Source organism: Sebastes fasciatus, chromosome 11 (genome assembly GCF_043250625.1).
Source record: "Sebastes fasciatus isolate fSebFas1 chromosome 11, fSebFas1.pri, whole genome shotgun sequence".
NCBI classification, from domain to species: domain Eukaryota; kingdom Metazoa; phylum Chordata; class Actinopteri; order Perciformes; family Sebastidae; genus Sebastes; species Sebastes fasciatus.
In genome coordinates, this window is record NC_133805.1 from 12,607,330 (window position 1) to 12,629,010 (window position 21,681).

General features: G+C 39.3%; 2 protein-coding genes across 2 annotated transcripts; both read right to left on the minus strand.

The window, feature by feature from the left end:
• Nucleotides 1–4,919: 4,919 nt before the first annotated feature.
• Nucleotides 4,920–12,441, minus strand: grk7a (G protein-coupled receptor kinase 7a). The gene is made up of 4 exons (XM_074650733.1): nt 11,161–12,441; nt 9,087–9,542; nt 6,774–7,054; nt 4,920–6,576 (listed from the first exon to the last, which is right to left on the minus strand). The coding sequence occupies exons 1-4, from the start codon at nt 11,755–11,757 to the stop codon at nt 6,237–6,239; spliced, it is 1,674 nt and encodes a 557-aa protein (XP_074506834.1). The 5' UTR covers nt 11,758–12,441; the 3' UTR covers nt 4,920–6,236.
• A 5,260-nt stretch (nt 12,442–17,701) lies between these two features.
• On the minus strand, nt 17,702–20,780 carry fbxo36b (F-box protein 36b). Its single transcript, XM_074650734.1, has 4 exons — nt 20,635–20,780; nt 19,508–19,616; nt 18,737–18,909; nt 17,702–18,575 (listed from the first exon to the last, which is right to left on the minus strand). The coding sequence occupies exons 1-4, from the start codon at nt 20,728–20,730 to the stop codon at nt 18,066–18,068; spliced, it is 888 nt and encodes a 295-aa protein (XP_074506835.1). The 5' UTR covers nt 20,731–20,780; the 3' UTR covers nt 17,702–18,065.
• Between the last annotated feature and the right edge of the window lie 901 nt (nt 20,781–21,681).

Sequence of the window (21,681 nt, forward strand, 5' to 3'; positions counted from 1 at the left end):
GATTTTCTTGTGTATTCTTTTTTAAAAATCATTTCTTGATTTGTAGCTTTTGTCAGTGACTGAAGAAATATGCAGTTCCCTTAAAGGGACTGTTTGTAAGAATCAGAAATGCTTTTTAACAGCGACACCTGTGGCTGTTAGGTCAACGAAAGTCAGTCAGCGTCGGGCTCGTGCTTGTGCTCGCTCTACATAGACATGAACGAGCATCGCTCAAAACAGTAAGGCGACACACGTCAGCTAAAACTACAATATCACTCTATATTTAAGCTGCTTGGCAGTAATGTTAGCTGACCAGACGATGGTCTTTCCATGAATCAGTGCTGATCCTAGTGTTGGCTTTTCCTGCTTCAGCCTCCCGACCGCAGCCGGAGGGAACAGGGGAGACACCGGAGTTTTGGTCGGAGACGATAACGTTTCTCGCTGCGGAGCTCCGTCACTTCACAAGACACGGGAAACCTCTGTTGGTCTGGAGGAGCTGCAGCATTTATTTCTGCACAAACGTCCACTGTACATCACTAGATATTCTCAGAGCTAAACTAACTCTTCTGCAGTGTGTAGTGTGAGCGCATACATGTGTGGAGTGAAGTTAGCGAGAACGAGCGCGGTGTGTGAGAGAGGCAAGCAGGCAGAGGAGCAGAGTACAGCAGAGACTCCGGTCCTGGAGACCAAAGCTACGGTCTCCCCCGCGTCCTCCGACCGCGGCCAACACTGTTTATCAGACTAGCTTCACTAGATATAACTTTGCGGTTTTGGTGCTTCCGTGTAGTTTGTGTTGGAGTCTGAGTCTGAACAGCGTAACCACACCCGAGCGCGCATGGGACACCGACCCGGATTGATTTATACATGTAAGAAGTTACAAACAGTCTCTTCTCTGTTCGTAGACTGCAACCAGGCGGAAAGTCCCATGAAAAAGTGCTTTGAACTTTGATAAAGTGGCACTATTCGTTAGATCTTTTACCGACTAACACGCTTGCACCGCAAATGAGACACACACATTCGTCATTAGCCATTCCTCATTAAAATAGTATATTTTTTGGCTTTTTATTGGCCTGGCTATTTTCTGCGGTTATTGTCAAATTTGGTGTACACTTGCTGGTCTGCTAACATCACCTTATGTGACTGCATCGCTGATGTCATGAAATTTGAAAGCAGCGCAACTTGTTTAAAGGGACTGTTTGTAACTTCTTACACGTATAAATCAATCCGGGGCGGTGTCCCATGCGCGCTTGCGTGTGGCTACGCTGAAAAAATGTCTAGGGAAAAAAAAGTTTGATAAAAGTCTGAAAAAAAAGTTTGAAAAATGTCCCAAAAAAAGTCTGAAAAAAAAGTCTGAGAAAAAAAGTTTGAAAAATGTCCCAAAAAAACTCTGAAAAAAATGTCTGGAAAAAAAAGTTTGAAAAAGGTAGGAAAAAAAACAGTCTGAAAAATGTCTGGAAAAAAATGTTCGGAAAAAAAAGTTGGAAAAATGTTGGGAAAAAAAAGTCTGAAAAAATGTCCTTAAAAAAAAAATCTGAAAAAATGTCCCAAAAAAAGTCTGGAAAAAAAGTCTAAAAAAAGTCTGAAAAGGGTGAAAAATAAAATAAAATAAACATTCTGAAAAATGTCTGAAAAAAAAAGTTGGAAAAATGTTGGAAAAAAAAGTCTGAAAAAATGTCCGTAAAAAAATGTCTAAACAAAAGTTTGAAAAATATTGGAAAAAAAAGTCTAAACATGGTCTGAAAAAGGTAGAAAAAAACAGTCTGAAAAATGTCTGAAAAAAATGTCTGGAAAAAAAAAGACTGAAAAATGTCTGAAAAAAAGTCTGAAAAAAAAAGTTTGAAAAATGCTGGAAAAAAGACTCTGAAAAATGTCTGGAAAAAAAGTTTGAAAAATGTCCCAAAAAAAGTCTGAAAAAGGTAAAAAAAAAAATATATAAAATAAACATTCTGAAAAATGTCTGAAAAAAATGCCTGAAAAAAATGTCTGGAAAAAAAGTCTAAAAAAAGTCTGAAAAAGGTAAAAAAAAAAAAAATTTAAATAAAATAAAATAAACATTCTGAAAAATGTCTGAAAAAAATGTCTGGAAAAAAAAGTTTGATAAATGCTGGAAAAAAAGACTCTGAAAAATGTCTGAAAAAAAAGTCTGAAAAAATATCTGTAAAAAAAATGTCTGTAAAAAAAAAGTTTGAAAAATGTTCGAAAAAAAAAGTCTGAAAAAAAAGTTTGAAAAATGTTCAGAAAAAAAAGTTTGAAAAATGTTGGGAAAAAAAGTCTGAAAAAATGTCCGTAAAAAAAAAAATCTGAAAAATGTCCCAAAAAACGTCTGAAAAAAAAGTCTGGAAAAAATGTCTGAAAAAAATGTCTGAAAAAAAAAGTTGGAAAAATGTTGGAAAAAAAAGTCTGAAAAAATGTCCGTAAAAAAATGTCTAAACAAAAGTTTGAAAAATATTGGAAAAAAAAGTCTAAACATGGTCTGAAAAAGGTAGAAAAAAACAGTCTGAAAAATGTCTGAAAAAAATGTCTGGAAAAAAAAAGTTTGATAAATGCTGGAAAAAAGACTCTGAAAAATGTCTGAAAAAAAAGTCTGAAAAAAAGTTTGAAAAATGCTGGAAAAAAGACTCTGAAAAATGTCTGAAAAAAAAGTTTGAAAAATGTTGGGAAAAAAAAGTCTGAAAAAATGTCCGTAAAAACAAAGTCTGAAAATATCTGAAAAAAATGTCTGAAAAAAAGTTTGAAAAATGTTGGAAATCCACAAACTCTCATGAGAGTTGGAAGTGACAACAGTGAGGTTTCCAGAAGTGAAAATCTCATTCATATTCAGTCAGTTCAAACTTTATGCAGACTCAATGTCCAGACTTGAAAAAAGAAAAAAAAAATTTAAATATGTCCGGAAAAAAAGTCTGAAAAATGTTTAAACAAAAGTTTGAAATATATTGGGGAAAAAAATCTGAACAATGTCTGAAAAAGGTAGAAAAAAAGAAAAGTCGGAAAAATGTCCCAAAAAAAAGTTTGAAAAATGTCTGAAAAAAAGGTCTGGAAAAAAAGGTCTGAAAAAAAGTTTGAAAAATGTCTGGAAAAAAAGGTCTGAAAAAAAGGTCTGAAAAAAAGTTTGAAAAAAAGTTTGAAAAAAAGTTTGAAAAATGTTGGAAATCCACAAACTCGTAATATTACGAGAATAAAGTCATAACCTTTTGAGAAAAAAAGAAAATAATTCGAAAAATTACTACTTTATAATGTTATGACTTTGTTCTAGAAATCTCAGATTTTTTTTTTCCTCAATGTGGCCCTAATACTCCGCTGTACATTAGACCTACAACAATGATAAATAAAAATGAAAATGTAAACAAAAAACAGTTGAAATACTAGTACCTCAAAGCGTTATTATAAGGAACAGTATCTGAGTAACTGTACTTTGTGACTGTCCACTGCTGGTTTCTGTTTCAAATAATAGTACAAAAAGGGATTTTTAAATGAATATCTGGATGTAAAATGGAATTATATAATACCAAAGAATTTTAATTTGAAATTGTGCTTTAAAACTTGTCACTAGAGAGACACCAGACAAAAATTTGAGATTGTGTTTTGGTTATCTTACACCCTCAATCAGCAATCACATTCTCATCATCATTGTAGGACACATCTGCAGCCACAGGAGGGAGCCAGAAACAACACAAGCAGAGCTGGAAGTGACTGTGTGGCTCCAACATGGTGCTGCCAGAGGGACTGCCTGCATTTCCCTTTGCTCCATCTTGTGGTTTTTCTGACTACACAAATCTACGTTGACAAATCTGCATAATTAAATGTACCACTAGCTTTCCACAATATCAGGTGTCAGCCACTGGGAAATGACCTTAGTGGGTAGATGCTGAGATGTGTTTTCCTTTTAACCTGGCCCGGGTAAGTGAGCTTCAGTTGTGCCAGGTGCATGAACCCCAATACTCACCTGCATGTCTAGTTATATTTCTAATTATTTGGTTGTTTACTGAAACATAGACTTATAGCCTGATCATTGTGTGAAGGGTTGTACCTGTAAGTATACCCACATAGACTCTATTGGCTGTAGAAGTCAGAGCATATCAGGTCAGTATCAAAAGCAGTCTGATCACAACTGTCTGCTCTAATTTCACAGCACCTCCATCCATCCAGCTCCCACAGCACCCCGAGGCAGCAGCAGCAGCAGCAGCAGCTCTGTCCTTCACTGTCAACAGCAGTCTCTGTACCCACGTCCTGCTACATGTGAGATAATCTCTCGGGGTTTAGCTGCAGCACCAATCCACCTTAGTGTCTCCTAAACTCTTACTGTCCTTGAGTTTTCATCTGTCTATTTCTTGGACTGAAAAGATTACAAAGATTTGCTAAAAAAAAAAAAAAATTATCATAATAAGTTGTCTCACTTTTCAGCACTCACAAGCAATTAAGCTGATAATTAAGCTGATTTTAATTTAATTCATATATACAGCATTCTTTCTCCAAAACAAACATCAAAATGTGGTGAAGTAACATTCCCCAGCTCCTCACTGGAGCTCTGATTTCTGCTCTGACCCGTCACTTGGCAGTAACTTCGAAATGCTTCAGTACCTGAGGGGATTTGAAGCTGATTTAAGCAAAGAAGGCGCAAGGATAACACTGGTTATCGCCTTATCAGCTAAGAGTTGAACTTGCCAATTTGCAGCAGCGTGGAGCACAGCCTGGCTGTAGTCAGCATCCTGAAGGGGATTAATGCAGTCGGTATTTTTAGGTTTTACTCCAGAGCCCTCAGCAGCACTGTCTCTGTGGTTAAATATAGCATAGAGAACATGCGTAACATGGCAAGATTTCGGGCATTCTCTGACGCTGGTGGTGGTGGATGTGCTTTTAATGTGTTTCTAAGCCTCTAGACTACGACAAACGTATCGAGACAAACATAAATATTCACGGAAAAGACACACATTTTTAAAAGACATATGTTTTAATTTATTCAAATGATTCGAGATTCAAAGAAATTTCTGCTTTACATCCGACGTTTCTATAGTAGCAACTCCTCTCATGTTATATTTACAAGTACATGTATCATATATATATATTTATATCTTATTAACATTAACTGTAAAACAAGATCTGGATATTTAAAAACTTAAGCAAATAATTACCCCTGAGACAAGTAAACAAGAATAACAAGGATTTTCTTTTGAACTAACCCAAGTCTCTATACTCAGGATCTGTCTAGTTTGAGTGACTCACACTCATCTCAAACTAAGAAAAGAGACCTGAAGTATCACAGTGTTTCAGGGCCGTGGACGGGGCAACCTGCACATTCCTGGTACAGGAAATTATTGTCCAACTCCTCTAGATTTTCCTCCTTCATACGCAGCAATTAATTGCTGTTTCTGCACTCATCTTTCTCCCAGCATACCAGGACTAAACAGCCCCATTTCTCACTAAGTTGAGCCTCATAGCACCAACAGTAGAGGGACTCAGTGTTTTTTCTTTCAAATAAATCCTACATTTTGGATGACTTACATCTTTACCTTTCTCTCTGTGCATAGATAAATAATTTCTTTATATACAATACATACAATTGCTTTTTGTAGTTTTTATAAAACTAAAATGTTGGGCGGGAGGAAAAACACCTGGATGTAAATGATCCTTAAATCATCCTTAATTATGAGGTTTAGGGTCACAATATATATTATTAAACACTAGAACTATCGCTGCCACATGTGCTTAAAAAGCTCCTTTCACTGTAGAAACAGTGTGACTGTATGATGGCATCAATAAGAGGGTGGGGGGTGGGGGGGGTGCTATGAAATGCACAATCCACTAAAAGATATTTCTACGTTTGGTCCAATTTGTTTAAAGTTTAATGTTGAATGCAAAAGCAGCAGGTAATTCTACTGCAAACACTGTTAGAAAATGTATTTCTCAGATAGTTTGGATTTAGTTTATTCTTCTTCTAATATAGTATTTATGGCACAAAGGCCTTTAAATTACTAATCTAACACTAGTGTCCTTAATAAAAAGGTTGTACAGTTGCAAGTCTACATCATTAGATATTTGCAAGAGAAGCTCTGAACCAGAGAGATGGTGCTCAAAATGCATCACCACATCCTCCATATTTTACTGAGCCTTGCCTCCAAAGCAGTGCATCTCTAAACCGTTAGCATCCTTAAAAGAGAGGGATGGTACAACTTTCTCGACAAAGACGCTCGTGCTCGCCTGAGAAAACAAACAAATTATTGAGTGTCATTGCCGCTATATGATATCAAACACGTGGCTTCTCACAGCAATATACACGTGCCAGACTTTTTCTCGTCATCGGCATCCCCTCCACCCGCTTTCCTGTTGGGGTCGCTGAGCTCGTCGAACAGTCCGGTGTCAATCATCTCGTGCTGCCACTGAATGGCCACGGCGCCTGTGCTAAACTCCTTGAAGAATTTATTGTCATTGGTGTCAAACTCGATGCCCTTGATCTCGGAGAACTCTGCGATGTCGTCGGTGTCCTTGGCGTAGACGACGTTGGGCTTGGGGACCCAGGGGGGGTCCACCAACCCGGCCTCCAGACGGGGGAAGTTGATTTTCTTGAACCACTCGTGCTTCCTGGGATCCTCCATGTCGTTCCTAACGAGGAGGCACACAATTTACTTTCAAAACTACAATGTCAGACTTAATGAAACGAAAACAAAGTGGCTACAACCAGTTCATTCTCAGTTTCCTAACATCCGTTGCACCAAAATGCCAGTAATACCAAAAAATATATCTCACAAACGACACATGCCACATTGCTTATAGCTTAAAAGAGTAGCAGAATCCCTTACTTCATGCCCAGGCGCTCCTCGATCTTCTTCTTGAGGAACTGCTGGATGACGTCCTTGGTGACAGCGTCGAAGCACCTGTGCTCCCACTTTGGTTCCTCGTTCTGAATACGGCGCTGCACCTCCTCCTTCTCCACCTTCTCCTTCTTGCTCTCCGGACCTTTGAAAGGTGTGTAGCCGGCCACCATTTCGTAGATACTGCAGCCCAGGGCCCACCAGTCCACTGATGTCCTGTATGGAGTTTTGTTCAGGAGCTCAGGGGCCATGTATGCTCCGGTACCAGCCTGAAGGAGGGAGACAAGGGTAGCATAATGTGTTTTATATGAGATCTCTACTCTTTTAGAATTGAGTTCTGTAGATGGACGCAACGATAGCACATAGGTCGGTTACCTGGGCTACTAAAAGCTTTATAGTTTTCTCTTTCTGTCTCCCTCTGTGTTACTTTCACCGTTTCCTCCCCTCTACCTCTATGACCTCACCTGCAGCCTTAATCCTAATGCTAAGCCTACTACCTGTCAAGAGTCATGTGTGTCTACACACTGACAGAGTTATCCAGCCTCTTATATAAAGACTGGCCATTTCTGGATGCTATAGCCACCAGGAAATACGTAACATCCAGACAACACGTAGCCATGCCGCTAATGTATAATTAATGCACACACACACACACACACACACTGGCATAGAGCCGAGAGTTCACCCTTTACTACTACAAGTCCCGAGGAAACCCTGTTGCATGAATCCTTCCAGACATTGGCATCATTTAACAAACTCTTACAACTTTTTTTTTTCCTTTTTGCATGACAGATTGTGATCGCCAAACACTCGCGGTAATTCCAGATCTGTCCTTTATTTTTTAAGTGTGACAAGACTTAGCCCTTCTGACTGATTAGTGAAGGCATGATACTACAACTCCATTGACCAAACTTAAGCAGGTTTGCATGCAAAACTTCTCCTCATCTATTGAACAAGTCTATTAAAAGCAAATCTATTAAACTCTTGCATTACTGTGCATGTTTCTTGGTGGCTTTTTGTAGTGAAATGTGTAGACCTGCACACACTCTGGTCAGTCAAAGGGGCAAAACTCTTCCACGTGTGATCACAAAGATTAATAGTTGAAAGGATCAGATCTCATTTTTCAGCTTGGTTGCAAACTGACGTGTCTAAACATATTCGGCATAGGTTTTTACCTGGATCTGTCAATCTGATCAGGGACAGACTTGTGTAATGCCCACTAAGAAGATTAGGGGACCAAAGCCAGCCTTGCCTGAGGTTAGCCCAGTCACTTTGGCTGGCTGAGGAGCATCAGAGTACTGGATAATGAGCTTACTGGACTTTCATGGAGCCGAGAGCTTACTCTTTGCTACCGCAAGTAAGTCCTGTTGCAAAATTCTTCATCTTTTTTTCAGGTCAGGTGATTTGTAATATACTGCAGGTATTATGAGAGAAAAATGGAAGCTCTGTGATTGATCTGCCAGGCCATCATGATGTTCTGTCACTGACAACCTTTTCCTTTTCATATGGTTGAGTGATCCTCAGTTAGATGCAGCCAATGTGGTGAAACATCAAACTGAACTCATTGATGACAGGATATCTGCGTTACTCTTCCTCAAGGTGAGAAGAGGATTCGCAGGTACAGTGTCATGGGAAGAAGCTGAGCACAGTTGAGGCAACTCTCTAAGGAGGTAACGCCTCCGCAGAAACAAAGTCACATTTACTGACTTTAACGAGCGCTGGACCTCCGAGATCGCCCCTATACAAAATGGTGGCTATAATCTGACTGCTAAAGGGTCAAATTAGTTGCATAATGGATTCAGAGACTCATTGCACAGATCCGGTAATCCCTGTCCGGATTTAAAGGAAAAACCCCCACCAAGGTGGACAGCCTGTCCAAGCCGGAGTTCAGGTTTTAGCTCCAACCTCATCTTCAGATAACGGACAAGGAGGAGATGTAGATCACCCAGAAAACCAGTGGTCTCTGCGTGAGTGTGTATGGTCTTAAACTCCAGCTATGTAGAAGATGACTTTACTAAACTCTTATCTTATAACAGAATCCGAACGAGTCCTTGTCCGTGGTGTATGCAACTTCAAAGATTATGAATAATAGATGAAACGGCCCTTCAGGGTAGACATCTTTCACCATAATGTTATTATGATTCCCATTATCACTGATGACATCATCCAGCTAGGTCCTCTCATGTTAACAGAATCCTAATGGCTTTGAGAGTGCAACTTGGTGCACATCTTTATAGTATTTTCCTAACTGGAATTTGCCTTTTCAACCACAATATGACTATTGTTTGTACATCTACTCACCATCTGGGTGACATGTTTCCCTGGAACAAGCTCTATGGCCAGACCCAAATCTGAAAGTCGGCACTGGCCGAAGCTATCCAGCAACACGTTCTCCGGCTTCATGTCGCGGTATACGATATTCATTTCGTGCAGATGCAGAATGCCGGTGGTGATCTGCGCCGTGTAGTGGATGATGCGATTCATCTCAATGCCCTTGTCCACACCCTTGCCGTCGTAGCCCATGTTGTAGATGTGGTACCTGAGGTCTCCTCCATTCATCAGGGTCATGGTTAGGCACAGGTGGGTCTTGGTGTCATAAGCGTAGCCCAAGTTAACCAGAAACAGGCTGTTGACCTTCTCCAAGATCTTCTTCTCCAGCAAGGCCATCTTCTCACCGCCCTTCTTCTTCAGTCGCTTTTTACACAACTTCTTGCAAGCGTACATCTGGCCTGTGTTCTTCACCTGAACAGCGCACACCTGGAGGAAGACAGATTATTTGTTAAAAAGGAGGACCTTTTTTTTTATAACCAATGTCCAACCAGTTCTCTTTCGATTAATTAGAATCCATTTTCCACAGAAAAAAAGCATGGTCTACTGGTATCAGGACGGCTGACTGCTGCTTGAAAGTGTAATGGGAAAGAAAGCTCCCTTTAGGAAAACTGTAAAAAATAAAAACGGGTATCTGCTTAAGTATTATTACAGTGTATCAAGAAAAAAACTGATTTGACTGATACTTTAAATCATCAATCTGTCCCCTCACATATTTCATGATTTCACTATTGATACTATCACAAATAATTCCCCATAACACTGATATAGAATCACTGGTTGGACTAAAGGCAAGAAAATATGGTTCAAGAAGTCAACCAGGCTTGACCCTTGCCAGCTGTGTCTTGGCACCCTATTTGCCAGCTGTCTCACTCACATCTTTGACTAAACATTTACTTCTGGTATCATTCATTCCCTGTAGACAGAGGGTCAGGTTTATCCACTGCTAAGTTAGTTACATCAGCAGTTAAAAATGATCGTCCGGTAGCAAAGCTCTTTTATCAAGTAAAGTGTTTTGATTCACTACTGTATATGTGCTCCTTTAAAAGAAAACAGTATTTTTAGAGTCACGGCGGATTTACATGCCTTCACTGTTGTTTTCATTAACAATATACCTCAATATATCTCAATAGATTGCCTTATTTTTGGGTTGTATACCCAAGCTTGTTGCTAGGAGCTTGACTCAGTTCCTCAAAGGTCAGTTGTGGGTCCACTGTATATGTGCTGTGATCAGATTACAATGTGCCTCTGATTTTCTTCAGACATATCTTACCAATCAAAAATACTTTAAATGATTATTGTGGAAAAAACTCATACTGCTATTCTCCATCCCTACAATTTACACGAATACGGCTTGTTCATATATTTTCATTGCAGACACTCTTGAAACAATTTTCTGTTGAATGATTTTCTATTCTTAGCTGCTGACTTGTTATCTCTTTATCTGTTCTATTGTCACTGTTCTACTCTGTTCATGTCTGAATAGAAAAAGAGATCTTGATCTCAATTGAACTTCTATTAATCAATATTCGAGCGATGCTAGCTCTATCAACGCAAGACCGCCGCTTCCTGCAGTGTGGCTTTGTATTTGTTACTTTATGAAACATAAGACACAGTTTTCTAAAATTCAAGAGGCTTGCCTGTATGTCACATGACTTCATGGTCACCTTGAGACAAGGTAAATCCTCATGATTATGTAAGGTATGATCTCTTGTCCAAAAATATCCTTTATTGTACTTCAAAGCAAATACACCTCTATAGCTTAGGGTTTTCCTCCGAGTAGAACAGGACGAACACTGCACCATACGGTACTGTAGCACCAACATTACAATTCCAGAAGATGTTATTATCTTTTTATGTAATTTTCGTCACTTTTTTGCAAATCTTATACGAAATATGATGGAAATACATATTTTTAAATGGATAACACCATCAAACCTAAAGAGCCTGGAAGAGTCCTGCAACTAAAAGCAGTGTTAAAAGATAAATTATTTGCCAAAACAACAGACTTTTATTAAATTATATGTAGAAGCGTTTGCATGCTTACCTCTCCGAAGCCTCCTTTACCAAGAGTTCTGAACTCATAGAAGTATTTGTCACTGATGGGCTGCTTCTCATACTCTTTCCACTGGAGGAACTTATCAAAGGACGGGCTGGCCTGATAATCTGTGAAGGGTTTGTCTTTCAGAAAATCTCTTACACCTTCCTGGACTTTGCTCTTCATCACCTCCTCAAAGTTGGCATCTGTCACAGTCTTGAGTTTGTCAGAAGGCTCCCCGGTAAGAAAGGTCAGGAACTTCTTGGAGTCAGCCTTGCAATACTTGGTGATGATGGTTTGGCGTGCCTTGTCTTTCGTTCCACCTTCAGCCAGATCCCACTCGTACAGCTCATCCAGGAAATCAGCAGCAAGCTTAAACTCGGGGTTAATTGCCAGGAATTCGCGGAAAAACTTTTTGCCAATAGGCTGCCTTTCACAAACCGACGTAAAGTCCTTGTCAAGGGACTGTCGTACTGCAACACATTGGTCGGGCTTGGGGAGAGCCAAGCTGCGGCGGCGCTTTTTCATCTCCTTGTCATCGCCACCCTGGGCTTTTAGGTAGGCCGTGTTGGCCACCAGGTTATCCAGTCCCCCCATGTCACACATCTTGGCGGCTGAATGTGGTCTGTCCCCCCTAAGTGACTGGGTTTTTCAGTGGCTCCCCACGGATACCCTCAGCGGCTTTCAGAACGTCTGCGTGAGAGTGCAATTCGCTCCAAAGCCAGCTTGCAAATGAGCTCCTTCGCCCAGCCTACCTGCAAACCTAAGACACACTGACACACCCAGTAATTACTCATTTAGAATTAAATACCAGGGAGGGATTTTGGCTTAAGGATCTTTGTGTGGACTATTCAAGGATGCTGTGCACGGAAAGGGAATCGTAAGCGGGCTCTGTCCTAAGAGGCTTTGTAGCCCTCTATATTTGTTCATGGTGTTCAGTAGTCTTTCTAACAGTGGTCCAGTGGAGTTCTTTGACTATTCATTTAATGGTGAGACACAGTAAAAGACTCAAATAGAAGCAGAAAATGTTCTGGAAAGAGCAAGACACCTTTAACAACTGTCACAGGGTCCTCTTATGAAGGTTGTGAGAAAATGGAGTAACACGGCACCATTTGGTTGGGCATTTACATATGATATTATAGCATATGAATAGATAAGATTGTATTTGGAGCCTTGTGCAGGATACTGATGAAATGTTTTCACTGAGGCAGTCAGTATAGTAAACCATGGGTCTACGATATGACATCCTGATATTCCACCTCCCAGTGTCAACAGGGCAGGTACTTCAGAGAGCTTTCATCAGTGACAACCACTTTGCCGTAGCTATTTTGAACATTTCAAAAATTCCACCGGACATTATTACTTTGTCATGTTAAAACAAAATGCACATGCAATGTAAAGGCCATCGCTATAGAGTGAACTGTAAGAAAATACTAATTTGGATTCAAACAGATGCCTAACATTTGGCTTACTTAAAGAGTACATTTTCTTAGGAATTTGCTAAATTTTGTAATTAGTCAGGCCATATATTTATAATGTAATCTAATACTGAGCAATTTTACAATGAGTCGTCGTGTAATAGACATGTGGATTAGAGCTATCTAAACTTATATTTTGCATTTGGAGATCTCTGCTGTATGTTTGTGATATTGAAAAGTAATTTATGTCGACGTATTTTTCAAAAAGATTATTTGCTCCATGAGAGCTAGAGTGCAGACATTTGTTGATTTTAAAACTCAGTATGCACGCACTACATTATAGCAGATGTGTACTTCGGTGTGTGGAGTCAAACTGTGGGATAATTTTAGATGTTCTGCAACTATTATTAAATTTAAGAAAATGTTTACAGATCAAATGATTGAACAATATGAGCTTGATAACATCCGTGTTGAGTTTTTTTGTCATCTGTTGTGTGTGTGTGTTGTAAGGGTTGTTAAAAGCATTGGCAAACCATATGTGGTAGACCATTTATTTTATTTATTTTTTTAGAAGGGGCAGGTAATATATCTTTTTTTTCTTTTATGTTGTTTTATAGCTTATATTTAGTGTAAAAGTTTGTGTTGAAAGTGTATAATTCGTGAAGTGTATGGGTGCAGTAGGTGAAATCACAACCACAAGTGATCAGATAATTGTGCTTAGAGAGTACAAAACGACAATAGTTGGCTTCTCCACCACCAAGTACAAAAATTCTGCTTCTTTCAGCCACCGAACAACACAAAATTGGAAACCAAACTGAATTTAGCATACCCATAAAAAGTCCATAATTTCCCTTATCCCTACAGTAAACGTCTTTCAAACGCCAGCTAACAGTGTAGCATTGGTTGTTAAAATCAGGAGTCAACACAGAGACTCAGAGGATCAGATCAATGTAACACCAGAGCTTCTTTCTACGAGTTGGTCTATAAAAAGCCTGAGGAGTCTGACCTCAATCGTGTGACCGAACTGAGGTTAAACCGAGGAACTACACCTGATACCTAACAGTGATACTATACATACAGGAGAGGAAAGCCAAAAGATTTCAAGCAAACAAGTATTCTTTCTGATCAATCTGTAGTCTTATTTTATTACAATTCTGGTACTAGACAGCATAAATATATAAATATACTGTATTGTACTGTGTATGTCCTGTATTAAGTTAACATTTGCATTTCACTGTTGCAGCACTTTACTCAAACCAGACATGTGGTCTTAATTTAACACATGTACAGTAATAATGACGAATTGGCACTTTTCTTCCTTTGTTACTGTTGGCAGTAACCCCACGCTACAGCTATGGTGATGTAGGCTAATTCAGTACGATAAACCTCGGATAATATTAGCTAATCCTTTCTCAAATGGTCTCAAGCGGTCAGCACCCTGCACAAGATCAAGGGCTTTGCTTGCCGTCAGAGAGCTCCAGACCTTTTGTGACTTAAAGGCCAGGAAGACACCCACACAGAGCAGCCAGTGTGGAAGTGGGTAAATGTTTTTGGAAATAAAAAAAATCACAGCAATCAATGATCACAATTTCCTCAGTGAAGTGATGGTTTCGGTTGGATTTGTCCCAAAAGGGGGGGGGGGGGGAAATAGTGACCAGTTACATTGAGGAAGGACAGAATAGATTGTAATTCAACTTCATCTTATTTTTCACCAAACTATATTTCAAGATTCAAAATTGTATAGAGAAAGAAGCGCCTTGCCAGTTAAAGAGAACTGCCATAAATATCAAATATGTCAAATGTCAGTCATGTTGTATAGGGAGGGTCAGTAAAGCACTTAAGCCTCCTGATTGGATGAAAAGAGTTCAGAGGTTCCATCTTTTACCAGGTCAGGGAAAGCAGAGTGGTAAGATGAGAGCTTCTACACGTCACTCGTTGGGATCCCTCCTGAGCCGTGTCACTGTTATTGGACATTGGAATTCCTTCAGGAAATGAGTTTGGCACCAGCCTTAAACAAGCTGTTGTCTATGAGAATAAGTGATACAGTGGTGACAAGGGAGATTAAGAGAGTTGAGGTACATACATACGAGGAATTTCTATGATTCTTGTTCTCTGTTCTGTTTTAAATGTTTGCTCTTTGAGCAGCCTGCTCCTTCAACCTTGGGAGGATTAGCCTGGCCTGAGGAGGGAGCAAAGGTTAAGATGTGCAGAGCATACTCATCCCATCTCTTACATGGTTCACTGCGTGGTCTTTACGTGGTCTGGCTCCATCCTATTATGACCCCTCTCAAGCTTTCCACTAAAAGAGGCAGTGGGCGGAAAGTACTCCCAGCAGAGCAGTGAGAATTAAATAGAAGAAAGAGTGCGTTTTCTAGGAGTGTTTACCAATCGGGTACATAGAACCAACACAATTACAGCCTGGTGTGTTACCTGCACAACTGCAATGTGTCTCAAGGTTTCTGTTCTCTCTCAGCATCAAGAGACGCATGTGGTCATGTCACTTTAAAGGGACAGTGTGTTAGATTTGGCGGCATCTAGTGGTATGGTTGCAGATTGCAACCAGCTGAGTACCCCTCGGCTCACCCCCCCTCCCCTTTCCAAGACTGCAGTAACGCGAGTCGCAGAGTGCAAAACCGTGGTAACACCGTTCGCCTCGCTCAGAGGCCATCCTTACCATTATAACACTACTTTAGGGGCAACGGAAGTCAGACGGCGGCTGGCGGTACCATGGTTTTGCACTCTACGGCTCACGTTACCACATCGAAATGCTACACACTGTTCCTTTAAACAAGGTTAAGGAGGAAACAAAATAACCACAAATGTAAAGACAACTGCATGAAAAGCAGCACCACACCTACAGATATGATAATATAACTGAAGCCATTTAAAAATATAAATGATTACGCTGCATAAATATTGTCTGACAGTGGAGCGAATAGCCTTGTGACCAAGTTAATAACTCTCAAAACTGAGCCAGAGACAGGCCAAAAACGCACTGTGGGACCTCTACCTTGTTGTAAGGTGAAGGGTAGAGATGGAAGCAAAGCTCCAGGTTTGGCCCAAGCCTAGGGGCTTCAGCAGAATTTGAGTTTGGGGGTGGCCTCTCCGGAGTTGTACAGGGGAAGAGGCAGGAGCAAGGTGTGGGGTTACTTAGCAGATGAAAAGTTCTACATGATATGACTGCTTCTCATAGAGAGGGAGACTGTTGTTTGCCTATTAGAGCAAAGCAGGTCAGATGTTGAGGATGGCTCGACCTGGTGACTCCACAGTGAAACTGGAAGACTTCAACCCTCTTTCTCCGAAGGACTGGAACAGCTAGATGGGTGTGAATGGAACGATTGGCATCCCTGATCTGACACTGGATGGTGAGTGAGTCAAAGGTCAGTTATTGACTTTGTAGATCTTTTATCAGATCTGAGGTCTAACGCTCTGGACCCTCAGGGAAATGAGCCAGATTAAAACCTGCCAGTGAGTTGGACCAGATAGCAGGTGAGGCTCCCAGGACCCAAACATGTAGTGAGGGATACCTGATTTAGAGGGCCTTGTCCGTAATGACTTCAACCATCATGCCCCAAAAATCAAGCAAAGGTTTATGGATTTGGAGTCAGGTGGGATCTTGTTCAATTGTGCAAAGTCTCTCCAGGCTTAGTAAGGAGGTACTACAGGCAAGAGAAATCGGCGACTGAAGTAGTTGCACATTTGAAAGCTTTGCTATGACAAGAGGCAATGACAGATGACTTCTAGGTGGCCTACTGTAATTATTCATCCTCCTGGCAGGACCCTGCTTTTAAAAAAAAAGGCTCCTCCTAGTTGGGGATATTTTTTCAGAGGTAGTAGAAGCACTTTGAGGAACTCCTAAACATTACAGATATGCTCTCTGGACTCGAGGCAGAGCTGAAAGACTTCCAAGAATCACCAGCACAGACAACATACGATCTGAATTAGTGGTGAGATGTCCCTTTAAGGAGATACAGTAAAGGCCAGTAGCACAGGTGGCTGCTACTATCGTCTGGCTAATCCCTGATCAAACTGTCTCAAGCTCACAGTGTTCTGCCTAAAACCATCCAAGTTTCAGTTACAAGTCCCAGATACTTCAAAGATATTTCTAGGAAAACTGTCGGTTTCGTTTAGGTCTTAAATCAATGTTTTTCCACCATAATATACGCTACAATACACGTCACTTTGATTATGTTCTCAATCTAATAAAAATTGAAATCATCACGGACAGAAAAAACACTTCCACTTAACATATTTGCAGGCACTTATAGAGCATACCAACATAACACAAATCAGGGCTGCAGAGGGAAAGACTGAGTGCAGGAAGGACCATTAGCACTAGCAGCTTGTGCCCCCTAGGGGACTGTCTTTGTTCTGTGTGCACTGCACTCTTAATCCCATCAAACTCAGACATTATGTGTCTTCTCGGAATCCAGATCATGATGTAACTGTAATTGACCCTTTTGACCTTGTCAAATAGATAGCTTGCCTGCAAATAGAATTACAGCTCTATGTGTTTTTATTTTTACAAAGCAAATTTTATTTTTTTCCACCTTGAAGGCAACTTTTTGTACCAGTTCTGAAAATTGTGTTTACAGTGTAACTGTTTAATTTATTTATTGTCTGTCATAAAGTGCTACTCCTCCATACTAAAAGCAGCTAGATGAAGGAGCCTGGGTACCTGGTAAAAATGACAGGAACCTCCCTTCTGCAGTGTTGTTGGCACTGGCTGATGGAAGAACGAAGGACAACATCTCCTGACTCGGCTGATATCACGTCACAGGAGCAGCTCCTGACCTGGTTAACAAAATGGAAAAATGTATGAGTAAAAAGGTCAAACTTAATAATAACAAACACAAAATCCTGACTAGTTGCTAAGGAATGAGGAACAAATTAGGAATTTGAATCAAGATCATGTTATTTGAGAAGACTAGATACCAATGACACAGTATTTATCCATCCAATTAAAGTGAAGTATCATACTGATTTGTTACTAAGCATGCATTACAACATGAACACCATTACTTACCATGTTTGTGTCCCCTCAAGTAAAGTTGAGTCTCAACGTAAAGTGGCAAGTAGTCACTGAGGTCTTACTAAGAATTAGTTCATGAATGATACGCCACAGACAGCAGAATTGCATATTAAATATAATATTAAATCTACAACATACAATAATGTATATAACAACGTGTATATTACAATGAACAATTAATATTATCCTTTTGTATTATTTTGTTTGTGTTATTAATGTATGCTAAGTCTAAAAAGTCATGGCACACAGGACATACTAACAAAAATGTCCCCAAAAATGATGTAGAGGATTGGCAACTCAATAACAATATCAAACAAATGTAAAAAAAAATATTCACATGTGACAAATAAAAGATAATATTCTTCAAATAATCAATACACAACTCCTTTTAGGATGCGGAATGTGTATAAATGGCATAACAATCCAACAGTAAGCCTGAACGTCCCCAATATTTGACAAAAGGATTAACTAATTGTTTTGTCTGGCTCTGCATCATGGCAGTCTCCTCTACTATAGCTCAGTACACCGTTCTGCACCGGCGTTTCCACCACACAGCTCTTTATGTCCTCAAACAGTTGGCAAGGTACAGGCACACTGGAATCAGAGCCAGCCTCTGGGTCTGAGTTTGGGTCAGGGTCAACATCACAGCTGTCAGAGCGGGCACCAGGATCAGTGCCAAGGCTTAGATCTGGGTTAATGCCACGGTGAGATTCCTCTTCAGAACTGGATTTCTGGTCGGTCTCTGAGCTTTCATCAGGAGGTTCCTCTGCCTTTGTATCTGGGTCAGAGACTTGTCCTTCTTGATGCTCCTCAGTCTTCAGCCTCCTGCGGCTGATTAACTTCTGCAGCTGTAGCTTGCTGGTGAAGAAGATGCTTCGCCAGCCCACCTCAAGCGCCAGAGCTGCCACCTCGGCCGACACTGTGTTGCAGCGCCGCTCCACTGCCTGCTCCCAAAACTCCTCTGACCCACATAGCTGAGGAGCAGTGAAGTAATAAGTATAAAGAATATTATTACAGGGCAGAAGACAAAATGTGCAATGACGAAATCTTAAATAACAGAGTTAATGTTTATTATCTCATGATACATTTTTTTTTTTTTTCGCTTTATCTCTCTTTGTGTGTCTCTGGAACTCACCTTCTTGAACCTGCGTGACGTTCGTCCAAGCTGACCCACATCCTCTAGTTCTAGATAATTTATTATCCGCAGAAGTAAGGAGTCAGACAGGCGCTCCAGATAATCATAATGGCCTTGGCACAAAGCCTTGGTGTACTGCAAGATTCGACGACCGAAAACCATACTGACCTCACCTGGGGAGAGGAATATTTTACCTGTCATCCATATTCAAACATTCAATTTGTTCACATACAATATTCACAAGACACAATCTGACTATAAAGTGATAAATAACTAAAGCACTGTGAAATGCATTTCTGTACAGGTCTACTGTAGACAGAGCATGGTAAGAATGATGCTATATGTAATCCTCTGCTTCTGCTTATCAAAGCCTAAGCTTATTAAATCTTTCCCTGTTATGACAAGTCAAAATATCTACAGTGAAAAAACAGAAATCCTAACGGCTTGTTTCAAACGCACATTTCTGAATACGGGGCTGTTCTTTTTTCTCTGTATATTGAGCGTTTTGATAGTTTATCAGTATTTATAAAGCACATAAACCTGCTTAATAATATAAAAGACATGGAAATCTCACTTTTTACAATATGGGGCCTTTAAATATCTGTTCTATTTAAGTGTTCCAGTAAGCCATGATGACAGTGTGACAGTGAGTCAGCATGCACTATAGGGAATGTGACATCATCAGTCAGCCATTTTTGGAGGATAAAGGGTAAGAGTGTCATCAGCTGGCTGTTTACTGCAAGTGTCAAAAGCCAAATATGAAGTCCTTACTCTGCACCCAAGTGTCATCCAAGAAGTCCTGGTGAGACTCCTTCAGCTCCCCAGGCCTGGAGTACCTGTCTACATATCTCGGAGATATCTTCCACCATCTCCATATCACCTGGAAATTACCAATTAAAGTATCACTGGTGTTAGATATTTTAACAACAAGCTATGAAAACACACAGCTTTCTTCTTGAATGAATTTTTTTGTTTAGCCCAAAAATCTAATATAAAAAAATGTTTAAAGGTCCCATATTGTAAAAAGGGAGATTTACAGGTCTTTTACATTATAAAGCAGGTTTATGTGCTTTATAAATACTGATAAACTATCAAAACGCTCAATATACGGAGAAACACACACAGCCCGTATTCAGAAATTGTGCGTTTGAAACAAGCCGTTAGGATTTCTGTTTTTTCACTGTAGATATTTTGACTTGTCATAACAGGGAAAGCTTGGACCTAAACTGTTGCCTAGCAACGCAATTCTTTTGCAATTCCATTGAAATGCGCTAAAACGGAGCGTTTCAAACAGAGGGTAAACACAGGCATATTCAGGCAGACAGCAAGAGGAAAATAAAGGGTTTTTGAACATTACAGCATGTAAACATGTTCTAGTAGAAACACAAAATACAAGTATGAACCTGAAAATGAGCACGATATGGGACCTTTAACATACACCTGCATTTGAGTACATTATATTTACAGGTTATTAACACTGTGAGAAATTCATCAGGGATTTGTTTTTTATTAGTTTTAAGACTTTAGCAGTGGTGGAAGAAGTATACAGATCCATTACTTGAGTAAAAGTAGTCATAACACAAGATACAATATACTTTATCATATGTTAAAGACCTATAGTCAAAAATCTAAGTTTATCAGGAAAGCTAGCTTTTCAGGCCGACAGTATGAGGAAAATAAAGTGTTTTTTGAACATTACAGCATGTAAGGGGTTGTTTGTTGAGTAAGAACAGGTCTTAACATGTCTAATGACAGTTAGTTAATGTAACGTTAGGTGATTCAAGCTAGCAACGACGAGTAATTATGATTTACTAAACCGCACCCTGCTTATTAGATAGCAAAAACATTGTAGTTTTTAACCCAGAGTATAATGACAGCTCAAAAATATCAATACTCACATCTGACTTGGTGACAGCAATATGATAAAAGTTCTTGTTAGGTGAAGGAGCGCCTCCAGACGTCTCAAACAACGGCTCTGTTAACAGACACGCCATGTTTAAAGTTTATGTGTTGTCATAGCAACGGCTCTTTCTCCAGTTGAAGAAGGTCCTTTATAACTGAAGAAGAATTAGCTATAAATAAAAATTACATAAAGAGTACTGTATGTAACACAATGGTGAACAGGGCATGGTTTCTTAATATTATAATGGATATATATATAAAATATAATATATATATCAAGAAACCATGCCCTGTTCATATATATATATATTCATATATATATATATATATATTCACATATATATATTCATATATATATATATTGTTTATATATATTCATATATATATATATTCATATATATATACTGTTTATATATATTCATATATATTCATATATATATATATATATTCATATATATATACCCCTACAATGCACATATACTGGTATACACTCCGTTCCTTATTAACGGCAATTTGCTAAAAGTGTAATACAACAACAACTGTATGTAACACCATGGTGAACAGGGCATGGTTTCTTGATATTATAATGGATATATATATATATACCCCTACAATACACATATATAATGGTATACTTTTGTGTCACTTTTGTGCAATGTAAATACTGTAAATCTACTGTTACGGATATGTGCAATAACATATGTTGATCACTCTGTGCAATAATTATATGATGCTGTGCAATAATTATATAATTATCTGGCGGACACTTTGTGCAATAATCTGGCAAAACTGTAATCTGGCAAAACTGTCATCTCATAAATATACATATTGTATTTTTATATTTTTTATTGTATTATCTTTTCATTAGCACCTATGGGATTGTCACAATCTAATTTCGTTGTACTACACAATGACAATAAAGGGCTTGAATCTTGAATATTGAATCTATACACTCAGTTGCTTATTAACAGCAATTTCCTAAAAGTCTAATACAACAGCCCTGCAACAAATTCTACCATCATGAGGATTAGAGTGCTTAGTTT